The sequence below is a fragment of the Ptychodera flava genome, chromosome 9, assembly GCF_041260155.1.
Source record: "Ptychodera flava strain L36383 chromosome 9, AS_Pfla_20210202, whole genome shotgun sequence".
NCBI lineage: Eukaryota > Metazoa > Hemichordata > Enteropneusta > Ptychoderidae > Ptychodera > Ptychodera flava.
Window position 1 is genome coordinate 39,515,769 of NC_091936.1, and position 19,623 is coordinate 39,535,391.

The following is a 19,623-nucleotide window of genomic DNA, read 5'->3' on the forward strand; positions in this document are numbered from 1 at the left end:
TGTCTACGGCCATCAAACGCCAACCCTCACCCTCTCAGGATGCCATGAACTCATTAAAAAATTAATCGTAAAAAAATTGTCATTTCTTTTTGATCAGGCGGACCGTTGATTGTTGTTTTCCTTCCAAAGACAACAAAGTTGCAGTCGTCAAACTAATAAATTGACATGTGACAAGTAACGTCCGCAATTTACTGCCATCAATCTCATCAGGTTAGTGTTCTATGACTAAGGAGATTTGAGATTGGCTGGTGACTTAGTTTGAACAGATGAAAGTTTTCATATCCGATAACTCAGTTTGAAGAGTTGAAAGCGTCGGAAAACTTTGTGACCTCAACAAAGAATCACGGACGCTTCCCTCGAATACGGCCACACTACCTTGGGTCACCCCGGGTCATTAAACCTAGACTGTGCCAAACGTATATTGCTTGGCATAGCGAAAGGCGGACCCCACATAATTTGAATTATTTCAAATGTTAGTAGACAAGACGATCATCTTTTCATTTACTTAAATGTTGATACTAATCGAATGCCTCCATAAATTATAGCAAGGGTCACCTTAAATGTTTTGTATATCGTCTACCGTATGCTTATGACTATCTTCGTGGGCAACCAAAGCACTCCGTTTTACAGTGAAATTATCAGCATAAAGGTTCCAAGGATATTGGGAGAATATCAGACAAGCTACACAAACAAAACAACAAAACAAACCACTGTTGCCATTTTGGATTGACCTTGGGTCACTCAGGGTCATCAACCTCTCAACTTCACAGGCGTAAAAAGTTTTACGCATGCCGTGCTTTACTGTTTCTGGTTCCGATTAATTCGGGAATACATTGAGCCGATGACCACCCATAGTGTTTTGATTGGATTACAGTTTGCCTCCGTGTGGAGGCTTTTGATCCCAAAATTGATCTATTAGACGGCTGTATGAATCTATTAGAAGGCGGTAAGACGAAATTAATTAATTAAATATAAGCTAAATCTGTAATTTATGGTTATTCATTTGAATTTTTAGAGAAAAAATCGCACATTTTGGCTAATTCGGGCACTTTGTGCGCTCCAGCGGAGATCTTTTTCGTTAGACGTGTCCAGAAACGCCCTCTCACGGCCCAGTACTCGACTGAGCTTCTTTAATATGTACGACATCACTTTTCTGGCCGCAACTCCTCAGCTATCCATAGACGAAAATCTCTAAGGCGGCAGAGTTGGCCTCTGTTCTCAGACGCAATATCGATGGAAGGAGACCGGGATTTTTTTCCTGTTGGAAATGTTTAAATTTGGGCTTAAACTACGCAAGCAGTGCGGCTGTTGGTCTCTGGTAGCGCTACATTTCTTTAGCATTTTCTTTGTCAATATCAAGTTATTTTCAGCTTTCAAAGGTTGCTACTAGTGATACAAATGTGACTAAAGCCGCTGCCTTAAATTCCGAATATTATGGTGATATTGCCTTACGTCGGCGGGAGGGGGTGTGGGCTGGAAACCAGGAGGTTTCCCCAGACTTGAGGTCCCACCGTAACACTGTAAAATCAAAGTTTATAAGGAGCATGAGAGAGGGGGATACCAATGGGATTTTAAATTCAAAATAGCCGCCGACTCTATATTAACTCTATGGAGAAAAAAGAAATTTTCGATTTTCGAAAAACAAATTGGGTGAAAATTTTTTATCCACCAAAAGCTTTAGATTGAACCCCCTCAAATGGTAGATCAGAAAAGAATTGAAAAAGTTTGGCAGTCCGAATTACTATCCCAGAGGCGCATTCTACCTTAATCCTATAAAAAACTAAGAGTGTTACATGCTTTCTCGAAGATATTTAGTTGCGAAAGTGTCGGGCATCGGCACAGTATTAGAGAGATTAAGATTCCTTACGAGAACGGAACGTATACGGATACGTCATCACATTCTGCGCGCCGTTTCATGTTTAGATGACGTCATCCGTTAGCCTGTCGTCTGCCAGTCGTTTGTGTACGTGAAACAGGTAAGTTTCTCGTAATCGATTTCCGAGAACAATTTGCGAGTTTGTTTTTACACCAATGACAATTAGAATGTTTATGCGTGAACCCTTTTATATCACTGCACGCGTCTATTTATATCCAGACGATTTTGTTACATTTTAGGGGTAAAAATAGACTAAAAAGTTGGGGCTGGCGGGGTCAACGCCCGGGGGGTTAACTCCCATAGATGGCTATACGGGGAGGGTCCGCGCGAAAGGGGTCGTTTTTTTGCACTGTTTGGTATCAGAAAGGGTATACTTTTCACGAGGTGTTGGTATGAGAAAGGGTCCGGTTTTAAACACAAACTGACATTTGTTAAAAAATCATGCTATCAACACTGGAAACCCATGTATCTACATCCCAGATCTACCATCAAAATTTCCGATCTGTCGGTTTGACTGTTGGTACATGTACCCCTGGTACGCAAGGCGAGTGAGTCACGTATGGTATTGTATGGTATCAGATAGCTGTGGAAACGCAGCTATCTGTTGGCGGGGCGGGTAGCGTGAGTTGTTATGCGGGTCAAAGGTCAACCCGGCAACGGATATCCGTGGCGGGGTTGACCTTTGACCCGCATCGCAACTCACGCTACCCTGCCAACAGATAGCTGCGTTTCCACAACTAGGTATCACAAAGGGTAGGGTTTTTTGCTCAAAACTGGTATCACAACAGTTTGGGTTTCCATGTTCGTGAGGAGCCCCCCCGTACTATTATCCATGGAGTTACCCCCGGGGTCAACGATCCGAGTGTATTGCAATGTGCATACAATGTAGCAACAGCAGACGACCTTTCGGCGCTACCTTCTGTTAGTTGGCGCTGCGACCGGTTTTATAAAAACATAAGACACAGGACAGATAATGTTATAAATTCAGAGTGAAAACGTGTTGAATTGCAGCTGTATCCGCCGATTTAGTCAAATTTAGGTTCACCTTTCGAATTTCTTTTGGACCCGCGGCCCCGTGTGCTTGAATATGATTTTGCTTACTTTCAAGCAATCTCTACACTTTCCACACCAGTGAGCTTACTGGTACAAAAATAAACGAAAATAACTTAGCTCTTATGTGTGTGTTTTTTGGTGAAGCTAATGTTGTTATAATTATGAAGTCAAGTAAATGTTTTTCAAAACTGTGTGGCATGTGCTATATGTGTGCATATAAATTTTGTTTTTGATCCGTCATGAATTTTACCACCGTCCGTGACCGTGATTATACAATGCTCACCCAAGTTTATCATTTGTGTCCATTTATACACTGATCATGAAATGAAGCCTGATTCTATTGTTCATTTCCAGATAATCTATCTCAAGATGAATGGAAAAAGGACAGTGTTCCGCTGGACAGTTCAGCAGGGTGTCGATTTGCTAAGGGAGGTCGTAGCTAACAGGCCAGAGACAGCAGCTGAGTGGTTGGCAATCGCCAACCACTTGATGGCTCACTGGGAGTTGACCAGTGAAAAACATATAGGGCCTAACAGCCAGAGCGGTTAGAGAACACACAGAACTTGTGCTACAGAAATACAAAGAAAATGAAAGAAAAGCATAAAAGAGGTAAGTGAATCAGTGGAATGAAAAAAATGTTTGACAATTGTATTAGTGGTGGACCATTTTATACCCTTGGAGGGGGCCTGGTACATTTGTGGAAAAAAAATTCCAGTAGACATCAATTTTAAAAAATCAGCTGCATATGGCTTGACGTAAAGGCAATGACAAGTTGGAAAAAAACATTGGAGCTCATGTGGAAAAATTATGCCACCTCCTCCATCTTCAAGAACCCTCCACCCCCGTCCTAAAATATCAAATGGTCCAAGCCTTACTGGTATACTTTCATTGAAACCAAAATTTGTCACACTCTGTCTTTAGGTTCTGTCTAACCTGTGTGGTGGAGGTCAACAATGTTAAAGCAAACAGGGCAAATAAAATTGTCTGTTTTTTTATTTTTCATTGGCAGTTTATTTTTTATGTTGACAGTTAGTATGGTTTTTATTGAAATTTAATGATTCAATTCAAAACTCATTTGCCAATAGCCTAATAAAAATTGGCATTACATATGTTGAGAAATAAAATGCTGGTTGCTTATAGATGTTGTATATGTAGTTGGAATTAGATCAGTAAACTGTCTTTAATAAAGAAAAGAATACTGGAAATAATCAGAAGTTATGAGTGTCCTTTAACCTAACACTGATATGATAGATGCAGCCATGTTTAGAATGTTGTGTGCATATTTCTCCATGTATTCATAGGTCTGGTACAGAAGAACAGTATGATGAAATTCATCAGTTGTGTCAGGAGGTGACATCATACATAGAAAGTAATTCTGCTCTAAAAACTAATGATGCCGTGGCTTCAAAGAAGAAGTTTGAGCAGAGAAAACAGGCCACAGCTGTGAGAGAAGCTGCCATGAAAAGGATGACACTAGACAATGATGATGAAAATGAAGGTACATGTACTAATAACCACATGCACTGTTGCATTTTTGTACATCAAAGACTGAGCAGCAATTAACATTGCAAATAGACAAATGCAAATCTGATGAGTCTTTGAATTTTCAGTTTACACTGTTTATTACTGTTTCATAATAAATGGTGTCAAATTTTTTGAAAATTTCAGAAATTTTGAAACTTTCATTTATTTTGGTTAATTGAAAAGTTAGGCCAAAGTAAGTTAGCTCTTTGTTTTGTGTAAACATACATGTAGGATTTGGATGATTTCATAAAAAAAAATTAAAATAAAATGGTGCTCCCCTTACATCAACATTCTAATATGAATATCTAAAAAACATATTTTTTGTCGATTACTTGCAGGGTCAACATCTCATGCTGACAAGAAGCGTCGTCAATCACGTACATCAAAGGTAGATTTGATCAGTTACCTGAAGACAAAACATGAGACAGAACTGAAATATAAGCAGGACGCCTTGGAGGTCGAGAAACGTCGACTTGCACTACAAGAAAAAACAACTGGAACTTCAAATGAAAATGCTTGAAAGTTGGCTAAAGGAAATTAGCCCTTTGAGTGTTGTATTTTTTCCCACCAAAATTTTAGTGCAACTTTTTACAAAGTTTGATGAACTTCTCTGTAATTTTCATGATAATTTTGGAGCAAATGAACTCAACATTACGTTGGCAACAGTTTTTTATCAAAATTTTGACAAAAAATGTAACAAATATTGACGTAGGTATATTTTATAAGGGTGACAAAAATTGACTTTGGCGCTCAAAGGGTTAAATTTTTATGTGATTTGAAATTTTACTACAAATCCTGATAATTATATTGAAATTAAAAGATACCGTACCTATTTAATATTAATAATTATTGGAATATCCATGCTTTGTGTTTGCTTTCAATTAAAAACAAAATTTTAAAGTTATTGGATGCACATCTGTCTTTTAAGTGATTTGTTCTTGTTTAACTAGTTTAAGGCCTAGTAACTGATTTTCTATTATTTTTTTTGTATTTTTATCAAACTGTCCCATCCCCAAAAGCATAATGAAATGCCCAGTCTTTAGAATCTCAACACAGCCCATATACTAGTATCAAGCATATGTGAATTTACATGCAAATATCAGTAAGGTCATATAAAGGTCATGATCTGGCCATTCAAAGCTACTGTAACTCTTAATTTTGGCCAATTTCTCAGTGCTTTTGTTTTGGGTCTCAACTGTGATTGTGTTGAGAAACTAAGTGGAATATGAGTTTTATCACAGATGTGTTTTATGATTACACCTAGCTATCTACCTTCCCTACATCTTCACCTTCGTTCCCTTAGCCAATCAGCTCTTCTACCCATGACTGTTATCAATCCTCCTTCCCAGCCAATCAGCAAAGTCTGCACACGACACTACATCATCAAGCCTTTGTCTCATCGCTCCCATTCATTCATTCTTTCATTCATTCATTCATTCAGCCGCTGGGTTCATGTCTGGGCTCACACAGTTTACCTGTCCCCCAGGACCACCTCCCCCCAAGCCGTATCACCACCGCGGTGATCTCTTGGGCACGAGACACCCCGTCTTCGTTCCATTCATGTTTCCATCCGGGCTCGCACAGTTTACCTGTCCCTTAGAACACCCCCCCCCAAACTGTATCACCACCGCGGTGATCCCTTGGGTGCAAGAACCCCTCTGCGAACATCATTTTAAATTCCTTCCTTCCTTTTGGGGGTCACTTCAGTCATGCATCCTTCGTTCGGGCTTTGGATTCCATCCTGACCTCCATTTCTCGGCAATTCCTCTCCTTTCCCACATTTTGGCCTCTCAGGATGGATTCATCATCAAGGTCATTCAGACCTTGACCCCATAACCAAAACACATATTTAGGGAGTGGTCAGTTTTTTTTGTTGTGGGTGGGTGTTGGGTGGGGGATATTTGTTGGGTTCATGGGGTCACAGTGTTTCCAATACTGGTGGTGGTGGTGGTGGTGGTGGTGGAGGGGGGTCACTGTGTGTTGGAAATGCTCGGGGGGGGGGGGGGGGGGTTGTCAGTGTGTTTTTGATTGCTAGGAATCGGGGTAGGTCAATTTTTAATAAATACCCCCACCCATCAACCCCAGTCAAAAACTGAGCTTTCCCTTAGACAGACAGACAGAAAGACAGACAAACTTACCAGCAGTCTTCACGAAAAAAGATCACAAATTAATAATTTGTTTTAAATTCAATTTTATTACAATGTATCAACTATGGTCGATCTAAACCATCACAATTTTCTATAAAGTATAAATTCTGACAAACTTTCTAAAAATTCTTAAGACCAAAATGAATTTACTTGTTCTTTATTAATTTATTTAATAGACAGAAAATTTTCCCCCCGATTAACACTGCAGTGAACTTGTCAGGTCAACGACCCCGAGTGACCGAATGTCAAAACCAAGTGCAGACAATTGTTTGTTTGTTGGTTGTTTTGACTTGTTTAGTATTTTCTGATTTTTTTTGCGATGCCTAAACTTGTTTGTCAGTGAAACTTTGTGGAGATTAGTTCACTTTCAGTCGGAATGCTTTGGTTAACCACGAAGACAGTCTGTAAGGAAAGTAGCAAACGAGTTTGATTTTTCGTACATGTAGCCATGCTTGTTGAGCTTTAGATTATAAAAACAGTTCCTTTACTCCTAGGGATGTGTAAACCGAGGTGAGGAGTTCGCTCCAGAAAATGCTGCCCCCCTAGAGGAAGTAAGGAAGTGGAGCCGAGTAGTCGGCCGTGTGGGGGCGTTTTCGGGCACCATCGACCAAAAAATAGGCCAGCCGGAGAGCCCAGAGTTTCCAAAATTGGCCAAATTTTCTTGAAATTCAAATAAATTTACTTGGACTGGATTTGTTTCAGTTTGTTTCATAACTCCTTATTTGGGGTTTACTGCTAAAATGGGGCGTAACCACAAACAAATAATTGAATGAGAAAAATGTATTTTTATTAGAGACAAATTGCAAAAGGTTTTTGTTCTTCTCACGAGTACATTCATATACTGTGTCATTCACGTTCCATTGATGTTATTTTGTACACACATGTACATAAATGTCCAAGTTTAGTTCGTTTGAGGAAGTGTTATACTTTTTCTTGTGATTATTGTTATCGATTGAATGTTTCCTGCCCTTAGGCTAGAACAATGGACTATTTGTCCTCAATTTGAATCGTTTTTCTCTCCTAAAATCATCAGCCTTTGATTTGAAAGATGTTGCGCTTTAACAACTGCGAACTCTGACCGACCACTCTCGAAGTGTGTTACAGGGACAATGGAACTGGTGTATGCTGAAAGATCATTCATCCATATTCGAAATGTCGACGTGTGCCAGATACACGCCATCCATGAATTTCCACACAACGACATTTTTGCCCGTGATCGTCTTCGCTCCATCTTTGCTCACTAACTTAAAGGATGCTCTAGAGGTTACAAACTCGTCTCCATGCTTCCCAAACACATCTTCAAGAGTAAATTCCATGCTATCGTCATCTGCCGATAAATCGTCTTCAAATGCCTTAGCAATCTCTGAAATCAACCATGTTTTCAGATAGATTAACGTCCAATACATTGAAAACAGGATTTCTTTCTATGGGCCAACGATAGAAAGTGTCCACTTTTCATTGCACAGGTTTATGCTGGCATGTGAATCACGTCTCCATAGATAACCTAAGTTCTTTGTTTCTCAAAGAGAAATTGAGGACACTACACAGCAATTGAACATCGGTATGATTTGTGAATACAATTATATATATCTATATATATGTGGGGGTATGTGTGTGTGTCTAATTTTATCGTAAGGGGATTGGCTTTTTACTCCATCGTAGTTCTTCAAGTAAAGTGTTTCTCATTGGTGTCAACCATACATATCGATCCTTACATTACATGACATCCCCTTTGAAAATCGAGTCTAGTTCTTTTATAAGCTTACTCACCCTCTTTGCCGTTCAGCGTTTTTTGTCCCGGATTTAAAACTTTTGCATCAGTGGTATACATCTGCGCCAGACCTTTCTTGTCTCCTGCATTCACCAAGTCTACGTACTTCTGCCCTCTCTCTTTCATGATTGCCCACAAATCCGGAGTTGTCGCCATTGTCGTCTGTATGATTAACGGATAGCAAAGAATGAAATGCTTGATTCACACCCAAATACTGATATATCCATTACGTTGTACATCTGTCCATTCTGTAACAAGTTTCGCCTTGTACTATGTTTGATCTAACTCTATACGATTGTACACAATTGATGAAATAACCCGTTAGAAGCTCATTTAACTTCTGAATTGCTATTGCGACGAGCCTCCAGTGTTGGTTATCTGTAGAACATATTAATGACGGGAATTAGGGAGGGCAGTTACCAGATATCGACTATTTTCTTTGGAATATTATACAGAGATGGCGAGGATATAGAAATAAGCACACGCGACACTGATATGGCTTTTATAAAACAAGAATATTTAATACATGACATCTAATGATCATATCATTGATCATATTGCTTGCAATCTGTGCTAAGTCTTGTCTATTGTTTGCTGAGGAAAAAATCAACAACACACACCCAACGTGATCAAAGTGCCATTAATTTTCTCCAATTTGTCGGTGGTGTAATCTCGTTTAGTAGTTTCAGTTCAGAGAAGAAATCCATAGATATCATAGTTTGTGATAAGCAGTAAAAATTTGAGGAAGGGGGATACGTCAGGGGTTTTTAACTGTGTATTATGGGGACACTTGTCTTTTGCCCGTTTTTTCGGTTTCGTGTATAGCCTCTACACGTGGATACTAAAATCTATAGCTTGGTGCTGACTATGCCGAGCTGGTAGCCATATTTTCAATACATTGTCTCTGATTTCCGCTGAACGTGTTAAAACTAGACGTAAAACTCTGAACAGTAAACAAAGACCGTAATTTATTCCGGATATTTTTGTAGTCAGTATCAATTATTAAACAATGGCGGGTAGCAAAGTTGTTGAGCCATAGTGTTGAATGCTCGTTTGCTTTTGATTGCCATTACACTTAAAACTCCAAACCTTTTTGAGCAAAAGCTAGAAATGGAAATTTTATCAGAAGGTATGTATAAACCGAAACGTTGCATAAGGCGGAATAACACGGAATACTCAAAATGAAAACGGTTCTGCTTCAGAATCTATAGCTTGGTGCTAACTATGCCAAGCTGGTAGCCATATCTTCAAAACCTTGTCTCTGATTTCCGCTGAACAAGTTCAAACTGGACGAAATGGTCTCAATAGTAAAAAAAACCCTATTTTATTCCTGAAATTTTTTTAATCGTCAGTTTCAAAGCCCAATTCATGAAAACAAAGGCGGATAACAAAGTTCCCGGCCAATTGTTGAGGTATTGTATTGAACGCTGGTTTGTTGTTAGCAACTTTTGATCGCTAGTTTACTTTAAAACTTCAAATATTTTTGAGCAAAAGCTGGAAATTTATTAGAAGGGATGTATAAAGATATGAGGGGAACTTCGACCGTCACTAACCAAGAGTGTAAATTTTGTTTTGCCGATGAAAGTTTAAACATAGTCTGATATAAGTATCGCGCCTCTGTGAAAACCAGCAAACTAAGTCGAGAAAATCAGTATGAAACCCCATCCAAATAGCATTGCTGGAGTAAATTGTGAGAACTTTGTTCATATTTTCGGTTTTTTTTGTTACATACTGTTATGGCATGGAAGTCTGCACATATAGTTAAAAACAATTTGTCTGGAATTAAATTTATTTAATTGATAAAAATGACAGTAATATTGACAAGATTATCAGCAGAAAGAGTGTTTTTACTAAAACCTTGCTCTTCTTCCAGATGTAACGTGCACAGTGCACTGTATCATGTAAGGTTCAAAATAAATATTTGTTACTTGTGCCGCTTTCGATTGCGTTGATTACGGTATCGTCATCACTGTCATTGTCTGTACATCTTCAAATAATTTAACGTCACAAGTATTTGCTTGTTCCCTTTCTAAGCAGATTCTCACCACATTCACTCAGTTGAATGTACCGGATTTCTATTGCGATTCACATTCCCACAGAAGTTTAGATTTTCACATGGATACAGTTTCCTGCAGAAAAACTGCATTGTTGAATATACAGTCCTTCCCGCCAAAATAAAAGCCAGAATGTACATAATACGATTAGAACTAAGCCGGAGAATTGGATCTACATATTGTTCAACTTTCTCATATTAAGTGTTCGGTGCCCTATTGCTGAATGTTGCAATATTACACAGGACTCATAGAAAGTGTATAACTTAAAAGGAAAAGCAGATCAGCTTATATTGCAGACTAAACACACACTACTTTACTGTATCCGATTGTGCCTAATTAGTTCCAATTGTGTTCTATGAAGAAGAGGTTATTATGAAAACGGCCGATGACCCGTGCCTAGGTTCCCGCTGCTCGTTGCTAAGGCAAAGGGAGAAGCATAGAGAACTACAAATGCCGTGCGCCAGGACACAATATTGCAGCTAAGTCCAGTATTAAGCTCCGTGATAGTGAGGAGGTGGCCTAGCTTTGTGATAGTATAAAGGAGGTAACAACTAGGCAGTGTCACCGTCTGAGTACATTGTCCAATATATTTGTATATTTGATGTATTTTTCGATCTATCAACAGTATTGCTATCGAACAGAACAAAGTTACCTTTAAAAAAATACCTAGTTTTTACATCACATGCAGAAGCTTGCCTCGCCCAGGCCAACGTGTCACAGGAACTAGTTTTGTCCACTCCGCTGGCACAAGTTATGAGTAAAATCCCTGACGGATATGCCAACGCAAAGTGCGGATAAACCAGATTGCTCTTGCATTCATACAGGAGTGAAATGACTTAAAAGAACAAGGACATGCGCAGAATCCTCTCTGCTATTTCCCGGGATCATAATGTACTCACCGTGTGTATTCAGCAATTGCCCTGAGCAGACTGACAGACAAGTTTCATTCACAGTCCCATGCACCGCAATCGATTGAGTGAAGGGCGCCATCGTAGTCAGCTATAACAATTACAATGCTTCAAACTCTGTCCATTCTTACAGGAACAATCGGAGTAAGCTACAGGGACAATGGAACTAATTGTATGCCAAAGGACAACGTTACAGTTGTACTAAGGGATTATTTATCTCAATTTCAATTGTTGACTTCCGGTAGATATTCGGCATCCAAATATTTTAAGAAAACAACATCTTTGCTTTGTATCATCGCATCATATTTGATTTGCCACTTTGAAGGAGGTCGAGTGGTTACGAACGCGTTTCCATTCGTCGCAAACACCTCTTCGATATCAGTTCCACTAGTAGGATTATCTACCAATAAAACGTTTTCAAGGGCATCAATTATCTCTGCAAGAAACCACGTTTTCGATTAGATAAACGTTCAATATTTTATCCAAAAAAAAAACACAAAAAAACCAAACCAAACAAAACATGCATGTTTTCATACACAAACTTTATAGAAAGTGCCAACTATTCATTTCAAGGGTCTTGGCTTGCATCCGAAAAATGTCTTAAAAGTGTACAAATACCTTACATTCATACTTTGTCTGGATTTTGTCTGGATTTGCTGAAATCGTGTCTACACAGAACAGTTTTCAACCGACCTGGCAGTTTTATGTTATCCTTTGCTTGAGGGTACTTATTACAGACAGACACAAGCTGCTGGGTTTCCCCAATCACCTAACACAAACATGCAAAAGGTTATCCTCTGTGTATAAACGTCTCGGTTGATGACTTAAGATAGAACGCACCTCGGGGACGGACATTCGGACTCTCAAACTTTTACAATTCTCTTCTGATATACCACTTGTGGGGGTTCATTTTAAAGCTCTTGGTGAAAGAAAACTTTTCACCGGATTAGTTTTTCGAATTTCGAAAATTTTTATTTTTCTCCATAGAGTTAACACAGGGATGGCGGCCATTTTGAATTTCGAATATCGGTAAATCTTGGGTAATTTGTTTCTCTAGTACCAAAATTTGCACGATGACCCCCCTATTTTTATTCTTGATTTTGAAAGCGATTGAAAGATTCCTTGAGGAAAAGTTGAGCAAAAGTTTAAGTCTTTCACTTTCGAGGTGCATATTACCTTAAGCAAATACCATTAGGGTGTAAATCTTCCACTGCCAAGTAAAGAAGACTAATATACTCATGATGGGAAAAAAACAAGAAAAGCAAGATCATTGAAGATACTGAAACTACAAAATACAACGATAGAATCGTAAATTCTGCTCATGGTATGGTAATGCTGCCTCTGAAAACGTACCTGATACATTTTATGGAAAGGCACAGTCAAATAAGTAAATGTTTGATTTACTTTTTCATATTACATGTGTAAACCAGGTAGATTTCTTTTCATTGATTTAACTGTGTGTCTTGGTCTTGTGTGTGTGTGGATTTGTTCATTAGTTTTCTGGCTATTCAAAATATCTCTTTTATAAATCTATGACTTTCGGGTAATGGGTTTTTATAACTGATAATAATTCTTTCGCATTAATAGAGAGTCACGGTAAGGTGGTAAAGATCTAGACAAGAAGACGCTGCAGTGATTCTGGACTTCGAGTTTTTATAGCCAATGTGCTGCTAACTTTCGATGGTTTTTTCAAATTTTTTATTGTATAAATCAATTGCAACTTCTTATTCTACTTCCCAAAGAATGTTGAAACACCCACTATTTAGCTTGTCAACTTAGCGCCTATATGTGTAAAATGCATGAATATTGTTTACATTTGAATTCTAGTCCGGACCAGAAGTCAGTTTTCAACAATAACAATGCACTTTACAACCATAGGGGCTGAGTTGACAAGCTGGATATTGTGTATATCAACATTATTTGGGGAGAACAAGGAATTATGGTTCACATTCAAAATAAAAATGGTGAAATTATCATCAAAAGTTAGCAGCACTGGGGCTTTAATTATTATACTCTATGTGAGCAAGAATTTGTAGGAAAAGTAAATGAATCAATCTAATGCATTTTATCTCCAAGGATTCAGTTAAAGCCCCAATAGCTGCGAATTATATGAATTTGTTTTCATGAATTTATTTTCAAACCAACGTGGATTCGTGTTAATGTGCTGACTGAAGGACGTGTATATACGTATCACTGCTGCCCGTTTGGACCACGACTACATTTTAACACGCCCGTTAAATGGCGCCCTCATCGAAAAGTACAAAAAATGCAGTATTTCGTGCACATACACATTGTTATCATCAAAGAGACAAGCATGATGCCATTTGCTTGAATGCATCCACACAATGGCCGACAGTATGTTGTCGTAATCTTTATTTTCTCTGTCCCATGATTGGCTTTTAAAAATGGCGGGCAATCTGAAATGATGGTAAAACGTTTGAATTTACATGCCACTTTCGACACTTATGGCAGTTTTATACACCTTTTTAGTCTTTAACTGGTCTTATTCAAAGAAAACTCTCGGAAAACTGAGGATATTTTGAGATCGGTTTATTACACATTCGCAGCTATTGGGGCCGCTTTTTAAGAGGTATGGATGAGCTACTCCCCGAAATGTTGTACAGTGCTAACTATGGAGGTTGCTTAATGAGGATAATACTTGGCTTGAATTGGTTTCAGTTTGTTCAATAACTCCTTATTTTGGGTCAACTGCCAAAATTGGGATTCACCACAAACAGACAAGTTGAATAAGAAAAATGTGTTTTTTATTCGAGACAAATTGAAAAAAGAAGTTTTTACTCTTCTTACGAGTACATTCATTAATATGTCATTCACTTTCCCGATAATGTTTTCTTGTACACACATGTACATAAATGTTCAAATTTCCAAGTTTAGTTTCTTTTAGGAAGTGTAATACTTTTCTCTTGGGTATTGTTATCGACTGAAAGTTTCGTGTCCTATTACAGATCTACAACAATGGACTATTTGTCTTCAATTTGAATCGTTTTTCTCTTCCAATTATCAACCTATGAATGAAAGATGTTGCCGGTGAACAACTGCGAACTCTGGCCGACCAATTTTGTAGTGTTTTACAGGGACAGTGAAACTGGTCACAGGTGTATGCTGAAAGATCATTCATCCATATTCGAAATGTCGACGTGTATCAGATACTCGCCATCCACGTTTTTCCACACGACGACATCTTTGCCCGTGACCGTAATCGATCCATCTTTGCTCACCGACTTAATGGTTGCCCAAATGGTTACGAACTCATCTCCAGGCTTTCCAAACACATCTTGAAGAGTAGAGTCCGAAGTATAGTCCTCTGGCAATAAACCTTCTTCAAATGCCTTAGCAATCTCTGAAATCAACCATGTTTTCAGTTAGATTAACGTCCAATACATTGAAAATAGAAGATTTTTTTCCATAGGTCAACGATAGAAAGTGTTCACTTTTTATTGCTAAGGTTTAGCATGGAGTCTCTACTACCTCCATGGGTTTAGGCTGGCTGGAATGTGAATCACACACACAGACACACAGACACACACACACACACACACACACACACACACACATATATATATATATATATATATATATATATATATATATATATATATAACGTAACGAATATATATACTAACGAATATATTATATATATATATATATATATATATATATATATATATATATACAGTGATCTCCCGGGGATTTACTGATAGAGTGGCGGCTAATTTGCATAACAATAAATGTAATTGTTATGTAATGAGTTTCTATTGTTTACCAAAAATTATAGAGGGGCGGCCACCACTCTATAATAGCTCTGGGGAGAACACTAAATATATATATATATATATATATATATATATATATATATATATATATATATATATATATATATATATATATATATATATATATATATATATATATATTCGTTATGTTTGCCTTAGTATATTGTGTCGAGATTGGGTTTTTACTCCATTGTGTTTCTTCAAGTATAATGTTTCTCATAGGTGTCAAACGTGTTGATCCTTACAATTAATCACTCTTTCAAAAATCGAGTCTAGTTGTTTTTTACTGACCTTCTCTACCGATCAGCGGTTTTTGTCCCGGATTCAACATTTTCGCATCAGTGGTATACATCTGCGCCAGACCTTTTTTGTCTCCTGCATTCATCAAGTCGACGTATTTCTGCCCTCTCTCTTTCATGATTGCCCGCAAATCAGGAGTTGTCGCCATAGTTACCTGTATGATTAACGGATAGCAAAGAATGAAATGCTTGATTCACACCCAAATATTTATATATCCGCTATATTAAGCATTTGTCCATTCTGTAGCAAGTTTCGCCTTAAAGTCTGACCTTACTGTACGACTGTACCCAATTGAATAAATAACTCGTGAGAAGCTCATTATAAGTTATGAGCTGCTAATGAGGTATTTTGTCAGGGTGATAAGCCTCTGTCGTTGGTGATTGGTAGAGCATATTAATGAAAGGGGATTGGGGAGGGTACTTAACAGATATGGACTGTTTCCTTTGGAATACTATACAGAAGAGATAGTGAGGGTAAAGAAAGAGACACTCACACGACACAGGTAAGGCTTGTATAAGACAAAAATATTAAAAGAGGACATTTCATTTATTGATTATATCATTGATCATACTGCTTTCAAAACCCTGTGCTAAATCCATGTCTATTGTTTTCTGAGGAAACGATAAGCAACACACAAGCAACGTGATCCAGATGTCTCCAATTTGTCGATGGCGTAATCTTCCTTTGTATTTTCAGTTCAGAGAAGAAATCCATATAGATGTTATAGTTTATAATAAGTGATAAAAATTGGAGGGTGGGGGATGTGTCAGGAGTGGTTTATGGGTACCCGTGTCTTTTGGTTTTTTCGGCTTCATGACAGTCTCTACACGGAACACTCAAAATGTATGAAACGGTTCTGCTTCAGAATCTACACAGCTTGGTGCTAACTATGCCACGCCGATTCTGTTATGAATATTCATAGGTACAAAACATTGTCTCCGATTTCCGTTGAACAAGTTCAAACTGGACGAAATACTCTTACTAGTTAACAAAGACCTTAATATATTCCGGAAATTTTTTTAGTTGTATGAAAACAATGGCGGATAGTAAAGTTCCCGGTCTATTGTTGAGCCATTGTATCGAACGCTTGTTTGCTGTTAACAAACTTTTGATTGCCATTTTACTGTTAAACTTCAAACAATTTTGAGCAAAAGTAACAAATGAACATTTCAGTTTAAGCGATGTATAAACCGAAACTTTGATTAAGACGAAATTACAGATGACTGGAACTTCGACCATCACTAACCGAGTGAATGAGTTTGATTTTGCTGATGAACGTTTAAACAAGGGTCGGACCTAATTCTTGCACTCCTGTCAAAACCGGTAAACAAAGTCAAGAGATTCAGTGTTGGAAACATTGATGACCCCCGTAGCATGATGATGAAACCCCATCCAAATGACATTGCTGGTGTAAATTGTGAGCACTGTTTTCATATTTTCTTTCTTTTTTGTTACTCACTGTTATGGCATGGTAGTTTTGTCCGGAATTAAATGTATTAAATGTATTTAAATGATAAAAATGACAGAAATATTGACAAGATTATTTGAGTGGGTTTTTTTACTGACACGCCGCTCTTCTTCCAGATGTAACGTGCACAGTGCACTGTATCTTGTAAGGTTCAAAATAAATATTTGTTACTTGTGCCGCTTTCGATTGCGTTGATTACGGTATCGTCATCACTGTCATTGTCTGTACATTTTCAAATAATGTATCGCCACACGTATTTGGTTGTTCCTTTCGTAAACAGATATTCACTCCATGTATTGGATTTGTATCGCGACTCAAATTCACACAGAAGTTTAGATTTTCACATGGATGCAGTTTCCTGCAGAAATACTGCATTTTTGGAAGTACTGTCCTTCTCGCCAAAATAAAATTAGAATGTACCTAACACGATTAGAACTAAGCCGGGAAAATTTGATCTTCATATAGTTCAACTTTCTCAAAAGTGTTAGGTGCCCTATAGCTGAATGTTGCAATATTGCAAAGGACCCATTAAAATAAGTGTATAACTTAAAAAGAAAAACAGATGAGATTACATTTGCAGATTAAACAGACATTACTTCACTATCCAATCATCCCAATTAGTTCCAATCGTGTTCAATGCAGAAGAGGTTATGAAAATGGCCGATGACACGGGCCTAGGTTCCCCCTGCTCGTAGCTAAGGCAATGAGGGGAGAAGTAAATTAACAAGAACTAATAATGCCGTGCTCCAGGACACAATATCACAGCTAAGTCCAGTATCAAGCTCCGTGATAGTGGGCAGGTTGGCTAGCTCTGTGATTGTAAGGAGGTACTCTAACAACTACGCAGTGACACCGTCTGAAAAACAGTGTTCAATATATTCGTATATTTGATCGTAATGTACACTTAAAGGGCTTTTTACAGATGGATATGAAAATCAGGTAACCCACAAAGTCTGTCTTGTGTGAAAAAATCAGGCCCCTTTGCAACTTTTACTGGCCCACCCAAGTCATTATAACTAATAGTTCCATAACTTTCAAATATATGAGATGTTGACGCTGTACTCACCGTGTGTATTCAGCAATTGCCCTGAGTAGACTGACAGACAAGTCTCATTCACAGTCCTATGCACCGCAATCGATTGAGTGAAGGGCGCCATCGTAGTCAGCTATAACAATTACAATACTGCAAACTCTGTCTATTCTTACAGGAACAATCGAATTGTTGCATGCTACAGGGACAATGGAACTATTGTATCCTAAAGAACAACGTTACAGCTGAACTAAAAGATTATTTATCTCAATTTCAATTGTCGACTTCCGGTAGATATTCACCATCCCAATATTTCTAAACAACACCTTCGCTTATAGAACACGATTGGAACTAATTTTGCATAATTGGATGGCGAAGTAATGTCGATTTCATCTGCAAATGTAAGCTCATCTGCTTTTCTTTTTGAGTTACTCACTTGTTTTTATGAGTCATTTGTAAAACTGCAACATTAAACTATAGGACACCTAACAATTTGAGAAATTTTAAAGATATGAAGACCCAATTATCCCAAATTAATTCCAATCGTGTTTTAGTATCATCGCGTCATCTTTGATTGTCACTAACAAGGATCTCTAGTGGTGACCAACTCGTTTCCATTCGTCCCAAACACCTCTTCGATATCAGTTCCACTAGAACTGTCAATAAACAGTTTTCAAAGGCATCAATTATCTCGGCAACACACCATGTTTTCGATTAGTGCAATATTTTATCAAAATACAAAAAAAACCAAACAAAACATGTATGTTTTCATACACAAGTAGAAAGTGCCAACTATTCATTTCAAGGGTCTTGGTTTGCATCCGAATCATGTCTTAAAAGTTTACATATACCTTACATTCATACAAGTTACAGAGAGGATTAATGGAGTACAATGACTTGTGTATACATTGCATCTATTTTGTTATTATTTGTGGAGATTTGATACCCCGGGATTTTTACTGATCCTCATTTTAGGAAAACGTTTACTCCTTCCGGAAATAAAACATGTACAGTCCCGTCGAAATAGAGAACCCCTCTATTGTAAGTCCCTCATTTATGTAAGCTGTAGATTCTTTCAATCAACATTTTTTTTCAACCGATAACTCTTTTAAAAAATCAAGTTTCTTTGTTTGATATTGACTCTGACTGCCGTTCAGTCTATTTTCTTTAAAGAACCACTTTCCATTGGGGTGAACAGCAGAGCGAGACTTTAAGAGTCTCCTGCATTGGCGAAATTTCTTAAATTCCGCACACTCTCGGTGAAGACTGTCAGAATATTCTCAGTTGTTGCTATGGCAATTTGGTAAATATTTGGTCATTTGCTTCACTAGCACAAAATTTGCACTTAAATTGACACCATTCTGAAGCAATGACGGTCGCGTGATCAACTACTTTAATTACATTCGTAAATAACTTACTGGGAACAGCCTACCTTAATCTAACCCATCTTCAGATTGACTACATCATTAGGGTTTGGTCAATAGCCTAACTGTATTATTTCTTCAAGTATACTGAACAAGAAAAAAACTTTTGAATACTTATATGCGGGGCTATAGCACACTAAAGCTTCGTTCGAGTGAATCAAGGAGTTCATTGGTTATGTTGTGTACCTGGCGCGATAGTAGCCAAATTTCGCGACAAACGGCTCCTTTCCAGGTTTATATTTAAGAGTGATAGTAATTGGAAGATTTTCCAAAG

General features: G+C 37.9%; 2 protein-coding genes across 2 annotated transcripts; both read right to left on the bottom strand.

Moving 5' to 3' along the window:
• Nucleotides 1-6,627: 6,627 nt before the first annotated feature.
• LOC139140947 (uncharacterized) lies at nt 6,628-11,471 on the bottom strand. Its single transcript, XM_070710453.1, has 3 exons — nt 11,325-11,471; nt 8,371-8,533; nt 6,628-7,963 (listed from the first exon to the last, which is right to left on the bottom strand). Exons 2-3 carry the CDS (start codon nt 8,525-8,527, stop codon nt 7,734-7,736), a joined length of 387 nt encoding a protein of 128 aa, XP_070566554.1. The 5' UTR covers nt 8,528-8,533; nt 11,325-11,471; the 3' UTR covers nt 6,628-7,733.
• A 2,397-nt stretch (nt 11,472-13,868) lies between these two features.
• On the bottom strand, nt 13,869-18,110 carry LOC139140946 (uncharacterized). Its single transcript, XM_070710452.1, has 3 exons — nt 17,962-18,110; nt 15,419-15,581; nt 13,869-14,694 (listed from the first exon to the last, which is right to left on the bottom strand). The coding sequence occupies exons 2-3, from the start codon at nt 15,573-15,575 to the stop codon at nt 14,465-14,467; spliced, it is 387 nt and encodes a 128-aa protein (XP_070566553.1). The 5' UTR covers nt 15,576-15,581; nt 17,962-18,110; the 3' UTR covers nt 13,869-14,464.
• Nucleotides 18,111-19,623: the final 1,513 nt, after the last annotated feature.

Coding starts and splice junctions, on each gene's coding strand:
- LOC139140946 (XM_070710452.1), bottom strand. CDS start 15,575: ATGGCGACAACTCCTGATTTGCGGGCAATCATGAAAGAGAGAGGGCAG. Junction 14,695..15,418: donor ACCGCTGATCGGTAGAGAAG/GTCAGTAAAAAA, acceptor GGTTGATTTCAG/AGATTGCTAAGGCATTTGAA.
- LOC139140947 (XM_070710453.1), bottom strand. CDS start 8,527: ATGGCGACAACTCCGGATTTGTGGGCAATCATGAAAGAGAGAGGGCAG. Junction 7,964..8,370: donor AACGCTGAACGGCAAAGAGG/GTGAGTAAGCTT, acceptor GGTTGATTTCAG/AGATTGCTAAGGCATTTGAA.